At 42.7% G+C, this 27,662-nt stretch overlaps 2 protein-coding genes across 10 annotated transcripts in view; one reads left to right on the forward strand and one right to left on the reverse strand.

Moving 5' to 3' along the window:
* The window catches only part of WASHC5 (WASH complex subunit 5), a 66,874-nt gene extending 59,126 nt beyond the window's left edge, over window positions 1-7,748 (reverse strand). For all 3 annotated transcript variants that reach the window (XM_033202642.1, XM_033202643.1, XM_033202641.1), the window contains exon 1: window positions 7,522-7,748. The gene's annotated coding sequence lies outside the window, so the exon portion shown is untranslated. The remainder of the gene's footprint in view (window positions 1-7,521) is intronic.
* The window catches only part of NSMCE2 (NSE2 (MMS21) homolog, SMC5-SMC6 complex SUMO ligase), a 303,542-nt gene continuing 283,596 nt past the window's right edge, over window positions 7,717-27,662 (forward strand). For 3 of the 7 annotated variants that reach the window (XM_033202652.1, XM_033202646.1, XM_033202651.1), the window contains exons 1-2: window positions 7,745-7,860; window positions 19,829-19,999. In XM_033202652.1, the coding sequence (XP_033058543.1) occupies window positions 19,843-19,999 (157 nt within the window). In that variant the 5' untranslated portion in view covers window positions 7,745-7,860; window positions 19,829-19,842. Of the gene's footprint in view, window positions 7,861-19,563; window positions 19,659-19,828; window positions 20,000-27,662 lie in introns of all 7 variants that reach the window. The other 4 variants (XM_033202650.1, XM_033202647.1, XM_033202648.1 and 1 more) reach the window with 3 other exon arrangements.

Genomic DNA, 27,662 nt, shown 5'->3' on the forward strand with positions numbered 1-27,662 from the left:
GGGGAAAGGGTGTTTATCTGCCACTCTCCATATTTTCCATGTGGAGGGGCTTTGCTAGGTTAACGCTCTTCGCCTCTTCTTCAACATGTTAGTCACTTCTCTTGGAAAAAAGATACGATACGGCTCATCTCTGAGCTAGGGAGAAGGAACCACTGGGCACATGTGGTTCCAGTGTACCCTAATTATACAAGCTATCTCCTACTACTCGATATATTAGCAAATAATTTCAAACACTATAAAGAGAGCTCAGAGACAAATCCTTGTACATCATTTTGAGGCATTTGTCCAATTATTTCCCAGAAATGGAACTGCAAGCTTAAGCTATGAACATGTCCAAGATTCCTTTTAAAATTACAGATGCTAAGTTCTACAAAATTCTGTGAAGATAATTTATAAATACTAAATCAAACTGGTCCAAAAGTCTCACAAAATTCAGCACTTAGGTGTCTAGTACTGTTAGCAGAATCCATTACTTGTTTCCCTTGTATTCCAATGTACTCTCTGAGGATGGTTAGATCACTTAGCATACTGAATATTATTGTTGCTTACAGCTCATTCTGAAAGTTCTTGAAGGCAAGGATTTATCTTTACCCAACCACTCCTTGCTGAATATCTCTTTGCCAGGCTGGATATGAAGACGTTTAGACAACTCACCTTCTAGTCCAGTGGTTCTCAAGCCTGGCTGCATAAGGGAATCACCTAGCATTTTAAGAGTCTGGTAAGTAGGTTAGAGGTAGTCCTAAGTATCTCTGTTTTTAAGAATCTCCCCGGATGATTCTGATGTGAAGCCAGGATCATTAAAATAGTAGAGAATGACTGGTCTTGTGGAAAACTGCAGCAAGTAAACAGGAAATTAACAGTATTTATCTTTGTGCCCTTTGTGCTGAACTCATTCCTTGGCATTGACAAGTAAAAGGAGTGCCTGAATAACAATACTAGGATTGGAAGAGGTGATGTCTGTCCTCTCTAGCTGCCTTCTATACTGTTAGAGAGAGAAGCCCTAAAGAAAAAAAATATCAGAGAGATGAAGGGCTTGAGTGTGTCATTACAATAAAGAAATAAGAAGTGTAACATACATTTAATTGTCAGTATGGAGCATTTACTAGGTGTTCTGTTGGGACAGGTATTCTTATAGTGGGTGATCTTTAGTAAAGTGATATCTAGGAATTCAGGGCTAGAGAAAGAAACCTAGCATCTAAAAGGAATGACCTATTTTAGTATGTAACACTTAAAAACTTTTCTATGGTAAATGACTTAGAAGACGGATTTGAAATCCAAACGGCAGACACAGGGTTGATTTCTAAAACATGCAAAGGGATCTCACAAGCTGTCAAAGAGAGAACAGGGAGAGAAGGGGAGGCAGGAGCCAAGTAAAAAGGAAAAGGGAAAAAAAGATGTCATCAGGAATGAAAACCAACCAATCAACAAAACATACATGTGATGTTTTCCTATACACATAAAAGTCTTTGAGCATGTCACTAACAAGGCTGTGCCTTCTAAGCATCTTCTGTAACACAGAGACTCTCGACAAAACTGCTTCCTGACCCGTCCCTTTCCTTCCCACTAGCTTCCTCCTACAGCCAGTGCAGACAGCAGGGGTGAGCAGATGGTGGAAGGCAAAGGGTGACTGGAGAAGGAAGCAAGACTTACACAAATGAAATAACTCCTCGGACTTGATGAGGTTTCAGAAAGTTCTTGAAGTAGGTGATTTGTCTTATTAGGCTACTACTTCTTACATTCCCCCTCTGCACACAGACCTGAGTACCCTTCTTGTTCAGGTCTGTGTGCCTTCCCCTGCAACAATCATTTTTCTTAGTTCTAGGGGCTAGGAAAGCAATCTGATTTTAATAATGTGGTAACTGGTTTCCAAAGATGGCTCCCAACAATTCCTTGCCATTAAGTCAGCACATACAGCACCTTAAGTGAAGGGCTGAACCTTATTTTCCCTCTCAATGAGTCTGGATTGCGTGTGTTTATTAGTTTGCTGGGCTGCCATAACAAAGCACCACAGACAGGGTGACTTAACCAAATTTATTTTGTCACAATTCTGGAGGCAAGAAGTTCAAGATCAAGGTGTTGGTAGGACTGTTTTCTTCTCAGGCTTCTCTCATTGGCTTGTAGCAGGCTATTTTCTTCCTGTGTCGTCACATGGCCTCCCCATTGTTCATTTCTTTTTATAGAGATGGAGCTCTCACTATGTTGCCCAGGGGAGTCTCAAATTCCTGGGCTCAAGCGATCCTCCCATCTCAGCCTCCCCAAGTGCTGGGATTACAGGCGTGAGCTACCAAGCCTGGCCCTCCTTTGTAAATTTCTGGGTCCAAAGTTGCTCTTCTTAAAATGTATGCGTCCAAAGTTCCTCTTCTTAGAAAGATACTAGTCATATTGGATTGGAGCCCATCCTAGTGGTTTCATTTTAACTTAATCACCTCCTTAAAAATCCTGTCCCCAAATACAGTCACATTCTGAGGTACTGAGTGTTAGGAATTCAACATAGAAATTTTGGGGGACTCAACTCAGCTCATAACAGTTTATATCTTCCTTCCTTCAACCCAAAGAATACTGTAGAAGTAACTCTCTACCAATTCTAGGCCTAAGCCTTGAGAAGGCCTGGCAGTATCTCCTTTTGCTCTCTTCGGGTGTCCGAAGCTGTCATGTCAGATGTCTGGGTATCTTGCTAGAGAGATCACAGGAGTTACAAAGAGGAAAGATCATGCTGAGAGGGAAAAGTCCTGACACAGAAGAGAATGAAGAAAGCCAGCAGACAGCAGAAACCGAAGCGCCGACGTGTGACTTGGGTTGACCTGGTCCACGCAGCCCCCAGCTCTTGAAATCTTCCTAGTTGAAGTGCTAGACATAGAAGGGAAGAGGCTATTCGGCTTCTGCAGCCAGCCAAGCCCTCTGTGCCTTTTCCCAATTCCTAACCCACAGGATCATGATACATTTTTAAAATATGGTATTGTTTTGGGCAAATAAGCCTTGGGGTAGTTTGCCATAGTGCTGAGATTCAGTTTTGAGGACGAACAGTACGAGCTGTCAATTTAAACAGCATGCTGATGTTGTTACTGTGATATTTCATTTTCTATAATGCTGTGCAATATAGTCATTGCTTTTGTATAACAATGTGCATGTAGCTATTTCTGTATTGTACTACTGCGTTTTCCTCCAATCCCCAGCTTTTCAGCTCTCTGCTTCCACTGATTATTACACTTTCCTTATAGGAATTGGGCCATTCATCTTATCTTTGGAAAAAGAGAGCTATGTCCTAAAAACCACTAGAAGTCGGTGAGGGAACAACAAGTAGGTGAGGGAACAATCTTTAGAAATGTTTTTAGGCCTGGCAACAGTGGCTCACACCTGTGATCCTAGCACTTTGGAAGGCCAAGGTAGGAGGAATATTTGAACTCAAGAGTTCAAGACCAGTCTGGGCAATAATAGCGAGACCTTGTCTCTACTAAAAATCAAAAGAATATTAGTCAGGTATGGTGGTGTGTGCCTGTAGTCCCAGTGACAAGGGAGGCTGAGGTGGGAGGATTGTTTGAGCCCTGAAGGTTGAGGCTGCAGTGAGCCGTGATCGCGCCACTGCACTCCTGCCTGGGCGAGAGTAACATCTTGTCTCAAAAAAAAAAAAAAAAAAAAAAAAAGGATTTTCTCACATGTCAAGTATAGGAGATTCTTGCTACTAAGAATAGTTCATGTCTGAAAAATGCGAGTGATTACAAAACATGGGAAAACATTTCGTAAAAAGGAGAAGAAAACGTTTTGATTGCAAATGTATCTTGACATTTATGAAAGTGAGCTTTATATATCAGGCTGTGATAAGTGCTGTGAAGAAAAAGCATAATAAAGGATGGAGCATATGCTAGTTTCCATAGAGCACCTTGGGCAGAAGTCAGAAGGAAATGAGACAGCAAGCAGTATGGATATCTGGATAGGGTCAGCAGCTTCTAAAGTGGCCCCTAATGATCTCTGCCTCCTGGTATTCATGTCCTATGTAGTTTCCTTCCCTTGAGTATAAGCTGACTTACTGACTCCCTCCTAAAGAGCAGAATAGGGCCAGGTGTGCTGGCTCATTCCTGTAATCCTAGCACTTTGAGAGGCTGAGGCAGGCGGATCACCTGAGGTTAGGAGTTCAAGACCAGCCTGGCCAACATGGTGAAACCCTGTCTCTATTAAAAATACAAAAATTAGCCGGGCATGGTGGCATGCACCTGTAATCCCAGCTACTTGGGAGGCTGAGGCAGGAGAATCGCTTGAACCCAGGAGGCGGAGCTTGCAGTGAGCCGAGATAGCACCACTACACTCCAGCCTGGGTAACAGAGTGAGACTTCATCTCAAAAACAAAACAAAACAAAACAAAAAAACAAAAGGAAAGGAAAGGAAAAAAATAGGATAGAAATGAAAGATAGCACTTCTGAGATTAGAAACTGAAAAGACTAACTCCTGGCTTGGTCATCCTCTCTAGCTTGCTAGTCCAGGGGAAGCAAGGTGCCATGATGTGATATAGCCCTGTGCAGGAGCCCGTATTCAGCCTTGCCAAAAACCACCTGAGTGAACTTGAAAGTAGATCCCTATAATCTCAGTCCAGCCTTCAGATAAGACCATAGTCCCTTGTTCCCAGCTTGACTGCAATGTTCTAAAAGCCCCAGAGCCAAAGGCAGCCAGCTATGCCCTACCCTCCTGACCATAGATACTATAAAGCTTATTGTCTTAAGCCACTAGGTTTTGGCACAGTTTATTATGCAGCAATAGATAATGATCCTGAGAATGGCATTCCAAGCAGAGGTTACAAGTAAGTGCAAAGGCCCCAGGGCAGGAATGTGCTAGATGACCAGCAAGGTGCCTAAAGTGGCTGGAGTAGAGTCAGCTAGGGGCAGAAACAGAAGAAGTAGACTGGATTGGGTCTGAGAGCCAAGAAGCCACTACAGCTGTCTAGAACTCTCATGAAGGTACCCTCTGATACACATTAAGGCATACATTATTAACAAGTTCTTTTAGTTTCTTCTGTGATACTTGCTTGTTAAACCACACTGGTCTCTAACAGGCTGAATTTCAGATAATTTCATTGCAATTTCTCCATGGATATGGTCTGGCTTGGGAAAGGAGAGGAAAAAGGGAAATAATGGACAATGGGCAAAACAGTTGCCTCCTAAAGTCCTCTGAAGACCACCAAACTAACCCAGAAGGTCTAAGTAGGATGAAACTTTACACCAGGAGTGTCCAATCTTTGTCTTCCCTGGGCCATATTGGAAGAAAAATTGTCCTGAGCCACACATAAAATACACTAACACCAAAAATAGCTGATGAGCTTAAAAAAAAAAAAACAAAAAGACAAAAAAACAAAAAAAAACTCATGTTTTAAGCAAATTTACAAATTTGTCTTGGGCCACATTCAAAGCCATTCTGGGCCACATGCAGCCTGTGGGCCTCAGGCTAGACAAGCTTGCTCTAGACTCATGAAGAGGAGGGCAAGCTATGATTAACAGGTCCAAGAGCTACCCAATTTTGGATACCATGACAGGGCAACAATGTAGACCTGGGAAAAACATCTTAAAGCAAAGTAACATTACCTGCCCTTTACTCTACTCTCTCCCAACATACAGAAGGACAGACAGACTCAGCACCTGCATGCACACATTCAGGGAAGCTTCAGTCTGGGATAACGACAGAAATCAAGACTTTCGTGTGTCAATCTCTCATTTTAATCCTTAGGTCCTTACTCAAGAATTACACAGTAGACAACTTTAAAAGAACATGAGGATAATAATAATGAAATATGTTTGGCAATAGTAAAACAAATATTATGGGTCTTTATTACCTACGTAAATCGCCTTTCTAAAATTCAATATATAAACTTTATATTAAATTTTTAATGCAAAAGCAAAATACGTTATATTTAATATACTTTTAGTGAAATGAACTCACTGCTTGTAATCTGTTTGGCCCCATGAAGGGCACTTGTGTTTTCTATTTCTAATAATGCAAGCATCTCCTGCTAAGTTTTTGAAGATGGAAGAAGTTAAGACAAGATTAAATGAAAGAAGGAAATCACTTAGCTACATTTTATGTACTAGACCTCCTAACCTTGACTAGTTACATTTTCCATGTAACAAATGGAATTGCCATAATTTGCACAAATATAATTTGGCTAGAGTATTTGTTAAATAGCCCCCTCGTTGGCTGAAGGACTGGTCCTGAAGAACAGAATCTAAGAACCATCACTAAAAATGCCTAATCAAGTTGCAGCTAAGAGGTATGTAGATGGCTTTATAAAGTGTTAAGACTCAGTTAAGTCTTAAAAAACCACTTTAGAATTAGGTCCAAATCAACTCTGAAGAAGCTATGGTAAATTATCCTTTCAGAGGTTCTCTTCAGGCTAGGGATTAAGAAAACTTGAAAATCAGCTCTCTCAATACAGGTTGTATTACTATCGGCATGAAATCCAGAGATCCCCCTATATTTTCTTATTTTCTTTTACAAGCGCCAGTAACTTCATTTTTAAGAATTTGGCGTGGAACTGTGATTTTCAGTTTGGGAAGTAATCCTAATCAAAAGACATGCTTTCAAGAATGAGGCATGGCATCATTACACCAATTACCCAGAGTGCAGAAAAATATTTCTTAAGGAAATCGAATTGTCGTGGACAAACACTGTTTACCCTCTTCAGAGGACAAAAGAAGGCAGGTCTATATTTAGCCTTTCACAAAACCTCAGTTCCATAAAGGAAGCACTGATCTCCACAAATCCATTATCACAAACAAAATATAATGGTTGTTGATCAAAATAAATGCAAGCTACATATGTTTTCCAGAAAAGTTCTGAAATGAGGCTGAACCTGAAATCCTGGGAAAGGCAGGTGAAGGACAATTAGAGAAGGTGTCCCTTGTTGTGCACAAAGACAGGAAAACTTCTCCCTCACTACCCTTCACCTATGTTTGAGGGAGCTCCATGCGCTTGCAATCAGGAGACCCAGTTCTATGACTCTGTGACTTTTTTTCTTTTTCCTGTCCGATCATAGAGGAATCAGGGCCTTGGGAACATTTGTTCCCCCCAAAAATGCAAAGGATTTTGGCATCAGCACAGGTGAAGGCATTAAGACGCAGCGAACAGCAATGACTTGCCCAAACTCACAGCCCATGGCATAACTAGAATGCAAATCCAGGTCCGTCAGGCTGTAAAAGTCCTCACTACTAGCCTTTCAGTTTTCTCAAAAGCAAAGAGAGAAATAACGACGACATCCACACAGCAGTGTTCCCAGAAACTTGAAAGGATGAGATTCGGACCAAGCAGCCAGCTGAACGGTGCTTCCTAAAGCGAGGAAGGGGTGTGCAAAACGATTTCCCCCTAAGCGGAGACGAAGAGCTGGACTGCAGCCGCTGGCCCAGAAAGCCCCTAAGCCCTCCATCCCGAGTCCCCCATCCAGGCTGCACGCGACGCTGGAGACCTCCCCGTGGCCAGCGCGGCCCAGCGGGGAGGTGAAGGGTGCCATGCAAAAATGGGGCGCGCTCATCCCACCCCACTCACCTGTCAGCCGGGCCGCGCCAGCGGCGCACGCGCAGGGAAGGAGGTTGCGCGCGGAGTCGGCACCCTGGTTCCACCCCTCCCTCACGGCGGCGGTCCTCTTCTATCCCCAGTACCGGACCTGGAACGGGTCAGAGCCCGGCTTCCGCCCCTGACTTCCCGGACGGTCACATGACCGAAGCGGCGGGGAGCAGAGAGGGGCATCATGTGACCACTCGCCGGCGACGGCTGATGACGCAAGAGCCCGCGCTCACTTTTCAGCTACAGGGGGCTGAGGAAAGGAGGTGGGTACAGGTAGGGGAAGTTGGGGTGCCACCAGACGGAGACAACTCGGACAACCAGGTAGGGAAGAAGCGGGGGACGGCAATGGGGAAGGTGGCGGGAATTGTCGCCTCCCTCAGGGACACTCCACGGGGACCCGGAGCCGGGGATTCGTCAACCTGGATTATGGTTGTGGCCCTTTTCACGCCACAGTAGTGAGTCTGGGACAGTTTACCCTCCTGTCCGAGGCGCCATCTCTCCATCCGTTAGCCCCGAGTGTGTAAGGGCAAGATCACGAATTTTTGATCCAAATAGATCTGGTTTGAACTGACTTTAAAAGTAAGGCCATGGGAAGATCGTTTGAATAAACTCTCTGGACCTCAGTTTCCTCTTCACTTATGTAGATTGCAGTGAGAATTAGCGATAAGGAGAATGAAATGCCGGGACACCAGTTTATGGCATTCTGTAGGTGACCGAGAAATGATGATGTCTGTTGTTATTTTTGTAACCCGCCAAATCTTTATTGGTCCTCTATTTTGTGTGAGGAACTGCTTTATATGCAATAGAATATGTCAGGATTCTAGTTTAAGGAGCTTTCACTGTAAAGAAGCTGCAGACATGTGAGCAAATAGTTGTGATGAGTTTCATAATGGGAGTGTGTTGTGTACATGTGCATGTGATAGGAATAATGGTAGCATGAGGGAGGGAACAAGCAATTGTATGAGAAGGATTCAGAGAGAAGGGTATATATCCTTGCATGTTGAAAAAGGAGAGGCAGCTCTGGCTGGCTTGTACAAGGCTTCCATGGATTTAAAGGAAGTCAGCATATTGTCTATAAATAACATGCAGAGAAAAATCTCAGGAAATGCACAACTTATTCTAAACTTTCTTGGAGATCATAGGTACTGGGAGGAAAAGATCAGTGTTATTACATGGGAAGGGATCCAAGAGAGATTGATTTAAACCAGTTATTCTCAACTGATGCGCTATTGACATTTTAGGCCAGATAATTTTTTCCTGTGGGGTGGGGGTGAGGGCTGTCCTGTGTATTGTAGGATGTTTGAGAGTATCCCTGGCCTCTGCCCACTAGATGCCAACCATAATGTCTACAGATATTGCTACATGTCCCTTGGAAGAGGGGTAAAATCTTTCTTGGTTGAGAACCACTTAAACCAAGCCATGAAAGATGGTGTCTTAGTCAGTGTGGGCTTCTATAACAAAATGCAATAAACTAGGTAGTTTGTGAACAACGGAAATTTATTTCTCACAGTTCTGGAGGCTGGAAAGTCCAAGGTCAGGGTGCCAGCAGATTTGGTGTCTGGCAAGGGCCTGTTTCCTGGTTCATAGGTGGCTTCTTGCTGTGTCCTCACATGGTGGAATGGCAAAGCAGCTCTCTGGAGTGTCTTCTAAAAGGGCACTAATTTTATTCATGGAAGTGGGCCTAATCACTTCCCAAAAGGCCCCACCTCCTCATACCATCACCTTGGGAGTTAGGATTTCAACATATAAATTTTGGGTAACACAAACATTCAGACTTTAGCATATGGGTAAGATGTGGGCAGATAGAAAACTGAAGAAAGAGCCTGGCGCGGTGGCTCACACCTTTAATCCCAGCACTTTGGGAGGCCAAGGAGGGCGGATCACTTGAGGTCAGGTGTTTGAGACTAACCTGGTCAACACAGCGAAACCCTGTCTCTACTAAAAATACAATAAATAAATAAATAAGACTAACCTGGTCAACACAGCGAAACCCTGTCTCTACTAAAAATACAATAAATAAATAAATAAATAAATAAATAAATAAATAAATAAAATAACCAGTGTGTTCTGGCGCACACCTGTAATCCCAGCTACTCGGGAGGCTGAGGCAGGAGAATCCCTTGAACCCAGGAAGCAGAGGTTGAGGTGAGCCGAGATCATGCCACTGCACTCCAGCTTGGACGACAGAGCAAAACTGTCTCAAAAAATAAATAAATAAAAAGAAAGAAAACGGAAGAGATGGTTTTCTCACGGTGGGAGCAGGATGAACAAAGTCCTTTTTTTCCTTTTTGAAGACAGCGTCTTACTCTTATCGCCCAGGCTAGAGTGCAGTAGCATGATCATAGCTTACTGCAGCCTTGGACTCCTGGACCCAAGGGGTCCTCCCACCTCAGCCTCCCAAGAGGCTAAGACAATAGGTGCAAGCCACCATGTCTGTGTAAGTTTAAATTTTTTTTTTTTTTTTTTTGAGATGGGGTTTCTCTGTGTTGCCCAGGCTGGTCTTGAGCTCCTGGCCTCAAGCAATCTTCCTGCTTTGCGCTTTCAAAGTGCTGGGATTATAGGCGTGAGCCACCACGCCCAGCCTGAACAAAGTCTGGAGCTGAGCTCTAGAATATTATGAAGGGGAGAAGGAAACACGAGAGCTGTGCATTTGACCGAAGCAGACAGTTTATTCATTTATTGACTATTTTCAGAGCACTTGCTGTTTATGAAGCACTGCGAACATCTTGCAAGATAGTCACTAACAAAGTAGAGTTACTGCCAAAGGCTATAATTATATCAAAGAGGGTGCTGTTAGAGTCAGAGAAAGGAGTTGTCTTTGACTTGTACTTAGCTGTATTTATTGGGAGGAATTGAGAAAAGTATGTCTATTCCATCTTTCTGCACCATCCATTGTCTTTGCTTTTCAATTCAATCTCAGTCTTAATCTTTTCCCTACTCCAGAATTACAGAAAAGCATGATCATGTTTTCCTTGGTCCTCTGCAAGAGTGAAGTTTCACTCAAGTAATGTGAGTTTTGCATTCAACCAAATAGTGACAACTACTATTTGGTATATACTTTCCATTTATACTGGATTGCATTAATCTTCATAGATATTGTGTCTTTGTTCAAGCTACCATAACAAAATACCATAGACTGGGTGGCTTAAACAACAGAAATTCTGGAGGCCAGAAGTTCAAGGTGAGGTTGCCAGCATGGTTGAATTCTGGTGAGGACTTTCTTCTTGGCTTGTAGATGGCTTCTCTCTTTATGTGTCTTCACGTGATAGGGAGAGAGAGAGAGAGAGAGAGAACAATCCCTGCCGTCTCTTCATTTTCTTTTCTTTTCTTTCCTTTTTTTTTTTTTGTTCTTTTGAGACAGGGTCTTGCTCTGTTGCCCAGGCTGGAGTGCAGTGGTGTGATCATGGCTCACTGCAGCTTCAACCTCCTGGCTCAAGTGATCCTACCACATCTCCTCCTGAGGAACTGGGACTACAGGCCCGCACCACCACATCCAGCTAATTTTTTTATTTTCAGTAAAGACAGGGTTTCACTTTGTTGCCCAGGCTGGTCTCAAACTCCTGGGCTCAAGCCAACCTCCCACATTGGCCTCCAAAAGTGCTGGGATTATAGGCATGAGCCACCTTTCCAGCTAGATTTTAGGCAGTCAGTATGCATGTGCCTAGTGCCTATCATATTGCACAGTGCAGATTATAGAACATTTCCATCACAGAAAGTTCTATTGGACAATGCTGCTCTAGACAATTTAGACTTATACTAGAATCAAGACCGACTAGAAAACAGAATACTTCTGCTGATCATGGTGTCTCATGCCTATAATCCCAGCACTTTGGGAGGCAGAGGCAGGAGGATCGCTTGAGCTCAGGAGTTTGAGACCAGCCTGGGCAACATAGGGAGATGGTCATCTCTACTAAAAATTAAAAAAAAAAAAAAATTAGCCAAATATGGTGGTGCACACCTCTGGTCCCAGCTACTTGGGAGGCTAATGTGGGAGAATCACATGAGCCTGGGAGGTTGAGGCTGTAGTAAGCATGAGCATGTCACTGCACTCCAGCCTGGGTGACAGAGCAAGACCCTGTCTCAAAAAAAAAAAAAAAAGAAAGAAAACTGAGGCCGTGCGCAGTGGCTCATGCTTGTAATCCTAGCACTTTGGGAGGCCAAGGCAGGTGGATCACTTGAGGTCAGGAGTTTGAGACCAGCCTGGCAAACATGGTGAAACCCTGCCTCTACTAAAACTACAAAAATTAGCCTGGCATGTTGGTGGGTGCCTGTAATCTTAGCTACTGGGAACGCTGAGGCAGGAGAATTGCTTGAACCTTGGAGGTGGAGGTTGCAGTGAGCCAAGGTAGCGCCATTGCACTCCAGCCTGAGGGACAAGAGCGAAACTCCATCTCAAAAAAAAAAAGAAAGAAAGAAAACTGAATACTTGAATTATATCATTTGGTCCTTGCAGGTTTGTGTTTTTTTAATTAATAGTACTGTAACAAGTAAACCCCACAAGTCTAAATGGCTTTGCCCGGTTGAAGTTTCTTTCATGCATGGAGCCTGATAGGTGAGTAGTTTTCCTCCAAGCAGTGATGTAGGGCCTTGAGCTCCTTCCATCTGGTAATTCTCTATCATCAGTGTGTAGCTTTACTAAGGTCACTGTGCTTGCCTGCATCAAGCTATCAAATGGGAAAGTGTGGGTTTTTGCAGATTAGGCCTGGGAATGGCTCACATTTCATTGCCTTGGGTGCAGTCATAGGCCACACCTTACTTCAAGAAAGGCTGCAAAATGTGGAGCATATAGAGGCATATGACTGGGTTGAAGAGGAAATGGGTTTGGTGGGCACCTAGCAGTATCTGTCACAAGTGTTTTGTCCTTAGCCTGCCCTGAGAAATAGTCTCAAGAAACAGTCCTAGAAGTTTGCTATTGCATTTACTGTAAGGATATTTTCAAGGATTATTTTTTTCAGTGTAACTCATTATCTCATATATGATGATCCATACTTGCCTTGATTGTCATAGAAAGCTTTATTTTTTCTTGAGTTCCTAGTGTTCTTTTTTTTTTTTTTTAAATGGACAAAGTAACTGCCACTTTTTATTTTGATTATTAGGAAGCTTACTACCCAATGTGTATTACAAGTATAGTACTGTGTGGAATCCTTTTTTTTTTTCATACGGAGTCTCGCTCTGTGATCTGAGCTCACTGCAACTGCCGCCTCCAGGGTTCAAGCAATTCTCCTGCCTCAGCCTCCCGAGAAGCTGGGACTGCAGGTGTGCACTACCACACACCGCTAATTTTTGTATTTTCAGTAGAGATGGAGTTTCACCATGTTGGCTGGGCTGGTCTTGAACTCCTGACTTCTAGTGATGGACTGCCTCGGCCTCCCAAAGTGCTGGGATTACAGGTGTGAGCCACCATGCCTGGCCCCCTGTGTAGAATCCTAAAGTGTGCATGACTGCATTATAACTTTCTCATATGCTTGGTTTGCCCTTAAATTTCTGTTTTTTGATCCTGGTTTTCTGAATTTATATTATTCCATCTTTTTGTGTATCATTGTATTTATATTGTGTAAAATGTCTCCACTTGTTTGGTATAATACAGTGAAATTGTAAACAAGGAGTCTTTTTCACCAAAATGCAAATGTTTGAAAATCATCATTGGCTTTTATTCCTATTTGTATTTTTTCTTTTTTGGTGTGAAACTGTAAAATCCCAGAAAAGAACACAACAAGAACCCTTGTTTTATCACCCAGATTTGAACATCTTTAACATTTTGCCATATTTGTTTCAGGTCTTGATTTTTAAGATAAAGTTTTGAAAATACATAGAGCTCAAATTTCCTTGATGACCCCTAGACCCAACTGGAGTGATTCTTTATCCTGTACTTAAGGCCTTCTACACTGTATTCCCAAAGAATGAAATCCAGTTATCTTCCCATTCCTTTGTCCCTGTGTGCCAGGCAAAGGGAAGATGACCTTTTTTCATCTCACTGCTTCCTTCATCTGAACAGCTCTCCCTGATCATTTAGGCCTCTCCAAACCCTGAATACCTTTTATGGTCCAGCTGAAGTGCCTTCGTTTCCATGAAGCCTATGTCTCCCCTGTTGTTCCTATAATCCTTTCCTTTCTTGAACATCGTAGCTTAGTGAGTTTGTGTAATCGCTTTCTTTTTTCAACTTCATAGTACTTGGTTCATTCTCTTAGTATGGAACTTGTTCTCTGCCAAGCCTGTTTCAAGGGGTTGTGGTAGAAAGCAGTTATATTTATTCTGGAATATCGAATAGTTAAGGTTATGTGAAATGTATGTTTTAAGTCTTGGTGAAAAGTAGAATCTCTGATTTGAAAACATGTTTGCATTATATTGTAGAAAGCTTTGGATACTGTGCTAATTGTGTTGAATTTTATTATATAGGCAGGAGGGAGTTAAGACCAACCCTTCCTGCTTTTTTCTGTCTTTATTACTGGCGTCTCTGTCTTATTAGCAAGTTCAAAGACCTTAAGGTGAAGCATGCCTGGGTTATTAAAGGACTAGCAATGGCCAGATAATGTAGAACAGTGGTCTTCAAAGTGTGATTCTTGGATCAGCACAATCTACATTACCTGGAAATTTGTTAGAAATGCAGATTCTTAGGTCCCTTCCCAGATGTACTGAATTAGAAATTCTGAGGGTGAGGTCCAGCAATCACTGTGTTAATGGGTCCATCAAATGTTTCCAATACACTAACTCTGCAAGTCTCCTAGATACATCAGAGTTAGAATTACATAGAGGTCTTGTTAAAACATAGACTGTTGGGGCCTGAGAATTTGCATTCTAACAAGTTCATAGGTAATGCTGGCAACACTTGGTCAGGAGCCATTTGGGGAACCACTATTGTCAGTTATTATGAAGCTCTTTGGCCATTACTCCTTTTTGAGCAGAGGAGTCACATGATCTTATGTACATTTTCAAGGGTTTACTCTGGCTGCTGTGTTGAGAATTGGGTGGAAGAGGCAAGACTGAGAGCAGGGAGACCAGGTAGGAGACTGTTGGAGTAATTCAGGCAAGAGATGATGGTTTGGATCACGGTGTTATCAGTATAATTGGTGAAAGTGGTTGGATTCTGGAGATACTTTGACTACAGAGCTGGCAAAATCGATGTTGAGTTTGGTATAGAATATGAGGGGAGGAGGAGAAGGATCAAGTATGAACCAAGATTTTTGGTCCAAGAAATGGAAGGATGGAGTTGCTATTTAGTAGGATGGGGCAGATTGTAAAAGGAATAGGTTTGGGAGAGAGGTGGGGCGGGAGGGAAGGAACGTGGTCCTTCTGTGTTGGACATTTTAAGTTCTGGAGTGATCTTGCCAATGGTATTTAGATGGAATGAGCCTAGCTGGGAACACTAGGTGGATGGGAGAGGTTGGAAAAGAGAGATCAGAGCACTGAGCCCTGGGCACGCCACCTATACTGCAGTTTTGGAGACATGCACTATTTTAGGTGCTGGAGATACACAGACAGTATTCCATTCATTCCTTCCTTCAGCAAGCCTTTGTTGAATGGCTGCTATGTGCCATGCATTGTTTTAGGTGCTTGGAATACAGCAGTGATCAAAACAGAAAAAGTCAAAAAGTCTGTAAGTTTAAGGAACTTAACAGTGTAATTGGGGACTAGAGACTGTAAACCTAATAAATACAAGAATGTTGTTTGGCAGTGTGTCCGGAATTGGTGGGTTCTTGGTCTCACTGACTTCAAGAATGAAGCCACGGACCCTCGCGGTGAGTGCTACAGTTCTTAAAGATGGTGTGTCCAGAGTTTGTTCCTTCAGACGTTCAGATGTGTCTGGAGCTTCTTCCCTGGTGGGTGGTCTCGCTGTCAGGAGTGAAGCTGCAGACCTTTGTGGTGAGTGTTACAGCTCTTAAAGGCAGCGCGTCTGGAGTTGTTTGTTCTTTTCAGTGGGTTCGTGGTCTTGCTGGCTTCAGGAGTGAAGCTGCAGACCTTCGCGTGTTACAGCTCATAAAGGCAGTGTGGACCCAAAGACTGAGCAGCAGCAAGATTTATTGCAAAGAGCGAAAGAACAAAGCTTCCACAGTGTGGAAAGGGACCCAAGCGGCTTGCCAACTGCTAGCTCTGGGAGCCCGTATCTGGTGCCACCCATATCCTGCTGATTGGTTCATTTTACAGAGAGTTGATTGGTCTGTTTTGACAGAGTGCTGATTGGTGCGTTTACAATCCTTAAGTTAGACACAGAGTGCTAGACAGAAAAGTTCTCCAAGTTCCCACTAGCTTAGCTAGACACAGTTAGCTAGATACAGAGTACCGATTGGTGTATTTATAGACCTTGAACTAGACACAGAGTACTGATTGGTGTATTTACAAACCCTGAGCTAGACACAGAGTGCTGATTGGTGTATTTACGATTCTCTAGCTAGACATAAAAGTTCTCCGAGTCCCCACCAGATTAGCTAGATACAGAGTGCTGATTGGTGCACATACAATCGTCTGGCTAGATATAAAAGTTCTCCAAGTCCCCATCAGGCTCAGGAGCCCAGCTGGCGTCACCCAGTGGATCCTGCACTGGGGCTGCAGGCGGAGCTGCCCGCCTACACTCCTCAGCCCTTGGGCTGTCAATGGGACCAGGCGCCGGCGGAGCAGGGGGCAGCTACCCTCTGAGAGGCTCAGGCCTCGGGGGAGCCCACCGCAGGGAGGGAGCTCAGACTTAGCGAGCTGCAGGTCCCCAGCTCTGCCCTGCGGGGAGGCGGCTAAACCCGGGGAGAATTTGAGTGCAGCGCCAGTGGGCCGGCACTGCTGGGGGCCCGGGGCAACCTCCACAAATGCTGGCCCAGGTGCTAAGCAGCTCACTGCCCCGGGCCTGCTGCGCCAGCCGGCTGCTCCCTGTGCGTGGCCCCCCAGCCTGCTCCCGCACCTGCCTGAACTTGGGCTGGCTGGCGAGTGCTGCTCCCTCCACCGCGATCCAGGCAGCCCCGCGCCTCTCCCTCCATGCCTTGGTAAGCAGAGGGAGGCGGCTCTGGCCTCAGCCAACCCAGAGAGGGGCTCCCACGGTGCCCTGGCGGGCTGAAGGGCTCCTCAGGCACCGCCAGGGTGGACACCAAGGCCGAGGAGGCGCTGAGAGTGAGGGCTGCTAGCACATTGTCACCTCTCAGCAGTATACCTGCCTTGAGGAAAGATAAAGCAGAAGCAGAAGGGTGGGAATGCCTGGGGATGGAGATTGGGAGAGCTTGCCATTTTATGTCTGATGGCCAGGGAAGGCCTTACTGATGAGGTGATACCCAAAGGGAAACCTTAGGGAAGTAAGGGAATTGACCTAGTAGATATGTAGGGGACAGGTATGGAGGCAAAGGGAACCAAGAAGGCATAGCTCTGAGGCAGGGCTGTATTTGGGTATAGAAGGAGAAGAAAAAGAAGCCTGGATTCTGAACCTGGGGCCCTACAACATATGGAGCTCAAGGAGATGGAGAGGAAACAGAAAGGAGAATGAGAACAAGAACAAGGGAGGCAGGTACAGAAAGCGCATCAGGAAGGGAGTGATTAATTGTGTTGCATACTGCTGGCTGATAGGTCAACGGAGATAGGACTGAGCATTGATAATGAATTTAACATTAGGGCATTGATAATGAATTTAACATTAGGACATTGATAATGAATTTAACATTAGGGCTTGTCAAGTGGCCTTGACAGGAACAGTTGCAGTGAAGTGGAACCGCTGTAGAGATGGAAACCTAGTGGGGGTGGATTCCAAAGGGAATGGAAGGAGAAGATTTGGAGACAAATGTAGGTAAAGCTACAGACGAGTTTTGCTCTAAGGCTGAGTAGAGAAATGGGGCTGATAACCAGAGGGGTAGGTGGGAGGAAAGACGGAGGATATTTTTGAGATGGGAGAAGTAACGGTGTATTTGTTTGCTGAAGGGAATGATTCAGTAGAGACGGAAAATTTAATGATGCAGGAAAGCAGGGAGAATTGCTGGGAGAATGTCTTAGAGTAGGGAGCGGGGGATAGGATCTAGTGGATAATTGGAGTAGAGGTGGCCTTATCTAGGAGAAACAGTTTATTCATTTTAACAGGAGGGAAAGCAGAGTGTATGAGAACTGATGCTGATAGGTGGGGAGGTAAGCTGTGGGAGCTTGCAAAATCTCTCTTCTGAATGCTTCTGTTTCCTCAGGAAATTAGGAAACGAGATCTTTCAGTGAGAGTGAGGATAGAGGAGGAAGTGTTGGAAGTTTGTAGTGAGAGGAGTCATAAAAGTATATTAGAATCAGGAAAAGTCAAGTATTGTCTTGAGTTATGTACTCTGCAATGATTTGTGCTCTTCATTCCTACCTGCCTTTTCCTTTGCCTGAATGCCCTTCTCCATTACCCCTTCCATCTGTTAAACTTCGTCCTTTATCCTTTAAACTCAGTTCTATGTTCCCTTCTTTGATCCAGTAAGGCAAAGTTGAGCATTTTCTTATCTGTGCCTCAGTTTTGCCGTAACTCCCATGTTGCTTTAATTATCAAGTTTATGTTTTATCTCTGTCTCTCCTACTCAGTGGTGAGCCCCTGGAAGTAGAGACTGAATATTCCTTTTTTTTTTTTTTGAGACCGAGTCTTGCTCTGTTGCCCAGGCTGGAGTGCAGTGGCGCGATCTCGGCTCGCTGCAACCTCCGCCTCCCAGGTTCAAACGGTTCTCCTGCCCAGCTTCCCGAGTGGTTGGGATTATAGGTTCCTGCCATCATGCCCTGCTAATTTTTGTATTTTTAGTAGAGACAGGGTTTTGCCATGTTGGCCATGCTGGTCTCAAACTCCTAACCTCAGGTGATCCTCCTGCTTCAGCCTCCCAACGTGCTGGGATTACAAGTGTGAGCCACCGTGCCTGGCCAGAGGCTGAATATTTCTAGTGGCCAGGATAGTGCCTGGCTCATGATAGGTTTTCATCAAATTAGAATAACAAAATAATGCTTTAAAAGGAAAGTCTTAAGAGTGCTCATCTTGAAAACCATGGTATTCTCATGCTAAAGGAAGTGCCTGGCACTTAAGGAGATATTAAATATTTGAATTGACAATGAGTTGTACTGTGGATGTTTGCAGTAAACAAACACCTTCAAATTAGAAATCTTATGCATCTCTGTGCATCTTACATGTCTCTATACCCTTCTCTTTTTATATCCTGTGTATTTTTGAATGGATCTCATGATTGACTTGGTAGGTACTTAATACTTATGAGTGAAATGAATGAATGAACCTAATTAAAAAGGACTAATAATGGAGAAACTACAATAGTAGTTCAGCTGTGAGATGAAGGTGGTAGCAATGATGAGGATAGAACTGGCAGAGATACTACACAGTTCCCCACTTAGGAGGGGCAGAAGGGAAGTCTCTAATGCTAGTTAATTGTGTACTGTGTGCTATACCATACCATGATTATTCCTTCTCATTTTAAAGATGGTAAAGCTGAGATTCAGAGATGTTTAGCAGTCTTCATGTTATGTCTATCTGATTGCATGAAAATACCCCTTTTTCTGCTGCCATACAGCCTTGATAATAGCCCTCCCATCCCTTTAAAACTGTGAATTCTCCCCACTTTTCTAGTTGGTTTCAGTGGATTGAATTTCAAATGGCTTCTGAATTAAGCAGAGATGTCCTTTTGTAGGCAGCTTTACATTGCTTTACTAAGCTGAAACAAATTGTGGTTGAAGATACAGATTAGGAAGTGTTAAATATGAAGATAATAACCGAAACAGTTATAGTGGATGTGCTGCCAGAAGACAAGTTTATAGAGAAATTCTGCTTTCACTGACTCTGGGATCTCACCAAGTCTATTAATCTGTAAGAAGCCAGAGGAACTGGCAGGAATATAGATTTTCTCTTTTTTTTACAGTTTCCAGAATTCAATATGCATATATGTTGGATAGTTTAACAATTACAGGTTTTCAAAATAGCTTACTAATAAACTATTTTATTAGTATTTTTTTCTCTTTAGAAAATTGCGTCATATGAGTGGTCTACTTTTTCTAACCCATTTATCTTGTAGTCTTTTAAGAACTGTGCTGTTGTTGACTTCTTCACAGAATCCAGCACTCTTTTGGAAGAGGGTAATCTCCCTCCAAAAACTGAGGACACTTACCTTCCCCATATATTGAGTCCAGCTTGTTTGGTGGCCCAGGTGGGTGGCACAATGATTTGGTGTCTTCTCTATGGGATATACAGAATAGTGTGGCACTTACGAGATATTGGATACATTTATATGAATGTTTACAGCAGTTTTATTAATATTTTCCTATGCAGTTATTTTTCTGACTTATGAATCTTGTTTCATTGTGTTTCAAAACTTAGGTAATAATTTCAAGATGCCAGGACGTTCCAGTTCAAATTCAGGTTCAACTGGTTTCATCTCCTTCAGCGGTGTAGAGTCTGCTCTCTCCTCCTTGAAAAACTTCCAAGCCTGTATCAACTCTGGTATGGACACAGCTTCTAGTGTGGCTTTGGATCTTGTGGGAAGTCAGAGTAAGTAAAATTAAAACTTCTTTTGTGTCTACTTTGAGGTAACACTGTGTGATGGTATTAATCTGGGGGTGCCTTTTGAGTATCCTTGGGGGAATGATTTAACCCTTCTAGGCATCTGTTTTCTCATCTTGTTCTACACACCACGGTAGGGTACTGAGGGTGAAATGAGATTGACTCATTCATGTGTGTTCAGACGGTTAAGTTCCATGAGAAACTGCACTAGAAATTTATGGGCAAAGATTTGAAGATCCTGACCTCAAGGAGCATACAATCTAAAGTATTTGACATTTGTGAACTGTAAGGTATATAAATTTATTATGATATTGTTATTTTCCAGTAGTTTATACTTTGGTCATGCTTGATTACTCAGTAGATAGACTAAGCTAGGGATACCAGCAAAGGAAGGCCTCAACAAAAATGAGAAAAGTTAAACTTAATGAATTTTACCTACATTTGTTCAATCAAAAAGATCTAGAAAGATGTGATTTGCAGGCCTGGTGCAGTGGCTTACGCCTGTAATCCCAGCACTTTGGGAGGCCGAGGCGGGCATATCACGAGGTCAGGAGTTCGAGACCAGCCTGGCCAATATGGTGAAACCCTGTCTCTACTAAAAATACAAAACCAACATGGTGAAACCCTGTCTCTACTAAAAATACAAAAAATTAGCTGGGTGTGGTGGCAGGCACCTGTAATTCCAGCTACTCGGGAGGCTGAGGCAGGAGAATCGCTTGAACCCGGGAGGCGGAGGTTGCAGTGAGTTGAGACTGTACCACTACACTCCAGCCTGGACAACAGAGCAAGACTCCGTCTCAAAAAAATAAAAGTTATTTGCTTTCTTTGGAGTAGAATTGTTTTTATTTTATTTTACACATGGAGCCAGAGGAGCAGCATGATCCTTCTGTTTTCTTTTTAATGGCATAGGATTTGAGCAATTTGTGATGTGCCTTGGTGTGATTTTCTTTGTCCTGACTAATGTTGTTTGAGTTTTATAGATCTGTCAGCTTATAGTTTTTTGAATCAAATTTGGAAAAATTTCTGCTACTATTTCTTCAAATATATATTTTTTACTCCTCTGCTCTCTTCTCCTTCTGTGTGACTCACATTTCATGTATGTTAGATGGGTTGATATTGTCCCATAAATCAGTGGGACTTCATAGATTTTTTTTCCAGTCTTTTTACTCTTTAGCTTCAATTTGAATAATTTCTGTTGCTAAGTTCATTTATCTTGTCTGCTGTGGTGTCTAATCTGATAATTCCATTTAGTGAATTTAAAAATATCAGTTATTGTGTTTTTAATTGTTGAAGACACAGCAAAGAATTAAGTAGAATCTTTTTTTTTAGTCTTACATTTTTTTCTTCATTGTGTCCATATTTTTCTTTACATTCTTGAATATATGGTTTTCTTTACATTCTTGAGTATATGGAACCTGTTTATAATAGTTGTTTTAATATCCTTGAATGTGAATTCTGTCATCTCTATGTGTATTATGTTGTTGAGTGTTTGGATTTTGTTGTCTTTTTTTTTTTTTTTTCAGACGGAGTTTCACTCTTGTTGCCCAGGTTGGAGTGCAATGGTGCAATCTTGGCTCACTGCAAACTCCATCTCCCGGGTTCAAGCGATTCTCCTGTCTCAGCCTTCCAAGTAGGTGGGGTTACAGGCATGTGCCACCACGCCCAGCTAATTTTGTATTTTTAGTAGAGATGGAGTTTCTGCATGTTGGCCAGACTGGTCTCAAACTCCTGACCTCAGGTAATCAGCCTGCCTCGGCCTCCCAAAGTCCTGGGATTACAGGTGTGAGCCACCGCGCTGGCCTGTTGTCCTCTTTTAAAGGAGGCCTGTTGTCCTCTTTTAAAACTCCCCTTTGGAGTTTGTTTGGTGGGCAGCTAAGTGATTATGGATTAGGCCGATCCTTTCCAGGCTTGTCGTTAAGCTTTGTTAGGGCAAGTCTAGTGTAGCCTTTATGTTAGGGCTAATTTAGCCTTGTTACAAAGCATGGCCCTTCTGGAGTCTCTGTTGATTGCCCCGAGGGTTCACTGAGATAGCTCTCCTCTGGCTGGATGGAATTTGAATGTCTCCCTCTCCTAGTTCCTACGAGATTGAACCTGGGAGTTGTTCACTTTATAGCTGTCAGTATTTGCTCCTCAGCATTTTAGGATTCATCATCAGACTCAAGGAGACCCCAGTGCAGATTCCTAGAGCTCTTTATCTGCATAACTCCCTCCCAGTGCTTTCTCTTGCAAACTCTGCTGGCTGCCTCAGCCTCTCTGAACTGCAGTCGCTGTCTCCTCAATCCTTCAATACTGCTGTGCTAGGCCGGGCGCAGTAGCTCCTACCTGTAATCCCAGCACTTTGCAAGGCTGAAGCAGGAGGATCACCTGAGGTCAGGAGTTCAAGGCCAACATGGCGAAACCCTGTCTCTACTAAAAATACAAAAATTAGCCAGGCATGGTGGAGGATGCCAGTAGTCCCAGCTACTGGGGAGGCTGAGGCAGGAGAATCGCTTGAACCTGGGAGAAGAGGATTGCAGTGAGCCGAGATTGTGCCACTGCACTCCAGTCTGGGGAACAGAGTGAGACTCCATCTCAAAAACTCCCGTGGATTCCTCCTCCCTTATGCAGAGAGGAGGCCTTTGCAAGACTTTTCCCAGTTTTCCCTTATTGCAGTAATTACAGTCCTGTTCTGCCTTTGTCCCACTGTCCCATGGCTATTGTTTCATATATTTTGTTTAGTTTTTCAGTCATTAATGGCAGGTGAACCAGCTCCATACAGTTACTCATTTAAGGCTAACAGCAGGTGTCATAATCTTTTTAGTGGGTGGCCTCCAAATGTTTTAACCCTGCCTGGTCTATTTTTGAGTATATTTTTGGTGATCATAGATAATTTGGCTTTGACAGATCGGCCTGTATAAAAGTCATAGTAAAGTCTTAAACCATAAGAGAGAAGACTGGAACATAACCCTCTTGGGAGACCGTATCAGTTTTTTTCAGGATTCTCATTGAAGACTCCTGAGAGTTTTAGCTACAGAGTTCTTTTTTTTTTTTTCTCTTGGTTTTGTTTTGTTTTAAGTAAGTGTATTTTGTTGTAAAATACAACATACTTTGTGCAATTTAACAAGAATTATAAACATCATTTTTTGAAAGGTTCATGCTCTAAAGCAGAAGTTGGCACAAAGTTTTTCTATAAAGGGCCAGATAATAAATATTTTCAGCTCTGTGGGCCATGTGGTTTCTGTCACAACCCTGCTGTTGAAGTGCAAAACCCACCACAGACAGTACGTAAATGAATGGGCATGACTGTGGTCTTATAAAACTTTATTTACAAAAATGGGCAGTGGGCCGGATTTGGCTCACAGGCCTTAGTTTGTCAACCCCTGCTTTAGTGCCACAGGTTGTCATTAAGTAATTTTTAAAAGAAAGAGGTATTTATTTTTTAATATTTGGATTAATCTTACAGCAATAATTTTACGGCAAATACTTGGTTTTGCATTTACCAAAAAAAGTTAATTTAAGAAAAATTTTGATCAAGTTATATGGGAAAAAAGTGAACTAAACAAGTTAGATACAGAGTCACCAGGAGCCTGGAATACTTATGAACTCAATACATGTATGAATACACACACACACACACAGACACACACACACACACACAGACATTTTAACTAATACCAGGAGTCAGAATAACAAAGTAGTCAACATAAACTTACCCAATGACTATTCTGCGTATAATTCAGCTCTAGGTTTTAAAGAGGACATAAACAAGTATTAAGTAGTTCCTCCCTTCATAGAGTTTGCCATCTTAGTAGGAAGACAAACACATTAAAATACCAGAACGATGACAAAACAAAAAAGATGTTATAAAACTGCAAATAACTAATATCACCACAGATCTCACCAGAAAAGTCATACACTCTCAAATTTATAATGGTGAACACAAATTTTTCAAAGTTCTAATTGTTTCTTTAAAACTTTCATTTTGGGCCGGGTGTGGTGGCTCACGCCTGTAGTCCCAGCACTTTGGGAGGCCGAGGCAGGTGGATCACGAGGTCAGGAGTTTGAGACCAGCCTGACCAACATGGTGAAACCCCATCTCTACTAAAAATACAAAAATTAGCCAGGCGTGGTGGCACGCACCTGTAATCCCAGCCACTCAGGAGGCTGAGGCAGGAGAATAGCTTGAACCCAGGAGGCGGAGGTTGCAGTGACCAGAGATCACGCCACTGCACTCCAGCCTGGGCGACAGAGCAAGACTCCGTCTCAAAAACAAAACAAAACAAAACAAAACAAAACAAAAACAAACAACTTTCATTTTGGCTGGGTGCTATGGCTCACACTTGTAATCCTAGCACTTTAAGAAGCCGAGGCAGGTGGATCACCTGAGTTCAGGAGTTGGAGACTAACCTGGCCAACATGGCGAAAATCTGTCTCTACTGAAAATACAAAAATTACCTAAAAATACAAAAATTACCCGGGCATGGTGGCCTGCGCCTATAATCCCAGCTACTTGGGAGGCTGAGGCAGGAGAAACGCTTGAACCCCGGGGGCGAAGGTTGCAGTGAGCCAAGATCGCGCCACTGCACTCCAGCCTGGGTGAAAGAGTGAAATTCTGTCTAAAAAAAAAAAACTTTCATTTTATCATTAGCAACAAATGCTGTTAGTTGTTGTCTTTGAAATTACAGGTGCACAGGCTCACTTTCTTCATTTTTGAGAAAATATCTTTCAGGTACCCAAACCTGAATAACCGTAGTTTGTCTGTGAATTGTTCTATATTGTACTGTTTCATCAAGGACTTTTTTTTTTGTTTTTTAAGATGGAGTCTTGTTCTGTCCCAGGCTGTGGTGCAGTGGCGCAATCTTGGCTCACTGCAACCTCCACCTCCCGGGTTCAAGCTATTCTTCTGTCTCAGCCTCCTGAGTAGCTGGGATTATAGGCACGTGCCACCATGCCCGGCTAATTTTTGTATTTTTAGTGGAGACGGGGTTTCACCATGTTGGCCAGGCTGATCTCAAACTCCTGACCTCGTGATCCACCCGCCTCAGCCTCTCAAAGTGCTGGGATTACAGGTGTGAGCCACTGCGCCCGGCCTCTTAAGGACATTCTTAAATGAAACTAGCATTTGTTTTACTATGAGTGCTTGGTAGAGAGGAATACAATGATCTATTACAGTACAGCAGTTTGGTGCCAGTGCTCTGATTTTTGCTAAGGCACCAGCAGTTTTTTCCACAGTTGCTTTTGCACCATCAGTACAAATGTCCAACACAGTTAAAAAAGAAAAAGAAAAACAAACCCAGACAGATAGCATCTTAAAATTATGATGTAAATTAGCTAGGCATGGTGGCTAACACCCGTAATCTCAGCACTTTGGGAGGCCGACGCGAGCAGATTGCTTCAGCTCAGGAGTTTGATACTGGCCTGGAGCCACATGGCAAACCCTGTCTCTACAAAACACACAAAAATTAGCCAGACATGGTGGTGCACACCTGTAGTCCCAGCTACTCACAAAGCTGAGATGGGAGGACAGCTTAAGCCCAGGCGGCAGAGGTTGCGGTGAGCTGAGATCACATCACTGTACTCCAGCCTGGGCAACAGGGCCAGAGCCTGTCTCAAAAAAAAAAAAAAAAAATGATGAAAATAGTTTCAACCCACAGACCCCCTGAAAGGGCTCAGAAGACCACACTGAAAACAAACTGAGTTTAATTGCTTATGAATAGGACGTAGATGACATGAGAAATCCTCTGTAGAGAGAAAGCCAAGGGCAATCACTCCCACTGAGGTAATTCAGCAAGAGCTTGTTAGGGGAGCAGTGTTAATGTGATACCAGACTGAGGTGCTGTCCAAGGACCCGAAGAGTAGGAAAACACCAGGTGTTTAAAGAAATTGAAGGGTAGCTCAGCCTGTAACAGTAGATGAAAGACTTGTAGAAGGCAGCCAGTACTAAGGCAGCCAGCATCAGCACTTAAGTGCATGCTTGCTGTTGGATCCAATCCTAACTCTGTCATAAGTTCTGTAACTTTGAGTAAGGTACCTAACTTCTTTCAGCTTCTGATTTCTTATCTGTGAAATAGGATTAAAATGCCTGCTTTGTAAGATTGTTGGGACTAAATGAGATAATATATGTTAAGTGCTCTTAGCCACAGTGTTAATTCAATAGCTATCATACATGACAGTTAGCAATTAGTAAAGTTTGAGGGTCAGAACTTAGAAGAAAGGCCTGTGATCTGAAGAGGGTAAGAAAGATGGATGAGTTTGGAAGTCTATTTAAGACTGAGTCCAGCTAAGTCACTAATTCTTCAGATATGTTAGCCAAAACTACAAAGATAAATAAAGGTTTCTTCCTTTGAGTTGTTTACAGTCTAGGTAGGAAAAAAGACATATAGTTGTTATTCAATCATTAAGTGAACATTGATTGCCTATAATGTGACGCTTTGCCAAGGAGTTTGAACCTTATCATTGGAAGGTTTCAAGTAGAGGAAAAATATGGTAAGATCCAGTTTTAGAAAGATAAATGCCCATGGCAGTACTGAGGAAGGAGAGACTTCAGGTGGCCAAAGAGGAGATTATGTTAGTAGCTCAAGTGAAAAAGAAAATAACTTTGAGTAAGGTATTGTAACTAAGGTAAAAAGGATTTGATTTGTGTGCTTTGTATCTTATACCCTCGTAATACAGGCATAATAGTGTAATAGATGATTGCCTGGGTTCTTATCCCAGTGCCCTCACTTATCTTTGTGACCTTGGGCAAATTCTCTACCCTCCATTTGCCTCAGGTTTCCTATTTATAAAAGGCATTATTGTGGGGATTAGTGAGATAATATTTTACAAATTACTTAGAATAGTACTAAGTGCTCAGTAATTGTTAGCTGTTACTAGTAATTTGGTGTGCATTTGAGTTTGAGTTGACCGGTGGGTGTGTTGGACAACAGCAAATGGATTGGGAGAAATTAAAGTGCAGAAGAGCAAGTGGGGAATTTCATGGATTATCTCAGAACGGAAATACTCTGTTTTCCTTAGTTTTATGAGATTGTTGACTTTTTGGGTTGCCTGATTTCATCTCAGGTCAGAGTGAACTTTGATAAACAAAATGATAGTGATCACATAGGTGTCATTTTCTCACTTTGCCCTGAAATTTTCCTGTTGTTGTATTATTAAGTTATTGGTAAAGGAGATTCTTGCTCCCAAGAACTTGGGTGGTGATGTGTTTTATTTTGTTTCTTATTGGTTGTAGATTCCTAATTCCTATACCAGGTGTTTGTCCCTGTTCAATTTTCTAGCTTATTTGAAATGATCACCTTTGCCTGGGTTATCTTAGAATATATGGTGTCTAGGCAATTAGACTCACCACTAGCATGTTTATTCATTTTTCTCTAAATTTCTTGATATTCTAGTATTACCTTCTTTATTTGACCTGAGAAATGAAAGTTGTTACCTTAGGAGATTTCTTTTCAGATTACCGCAGCTTACTCTTTTCAGATTTTTGAGTTTATTATGTAGTTTTCTGCTATCTTACACAGACTATACTGACCTAATTAACTGGAATTATTTTAAATCATCTTTAAGCAGTTTTAGTAAGCTCTTTAGGTTTAGTTAAGCAAATTTGAGGAATCTCCCTTCTCTAAAATGTTAATATACCTCAAAGATGTAAATTACATCTTTGTAGTTTTCAAAGATG

This window comes from Trachypithecus francoisi, unplaced genomic scaffold, assembly GCF_009764315.1.
Source record: "Trachypithecus francoisi isolate TF-2019V2 unplaced genomic scaffold, Tfra_2.0 Lachesis_group7, whole genome shotgun sequence".
Classification (NCBI taxonomy): domain Eukaryota; kingdom Metazoa; phylum Chordata; class Mammalia; order Primates; family Cercopithecidae; genus Trachypithecus; species Trachypithecus francoisi.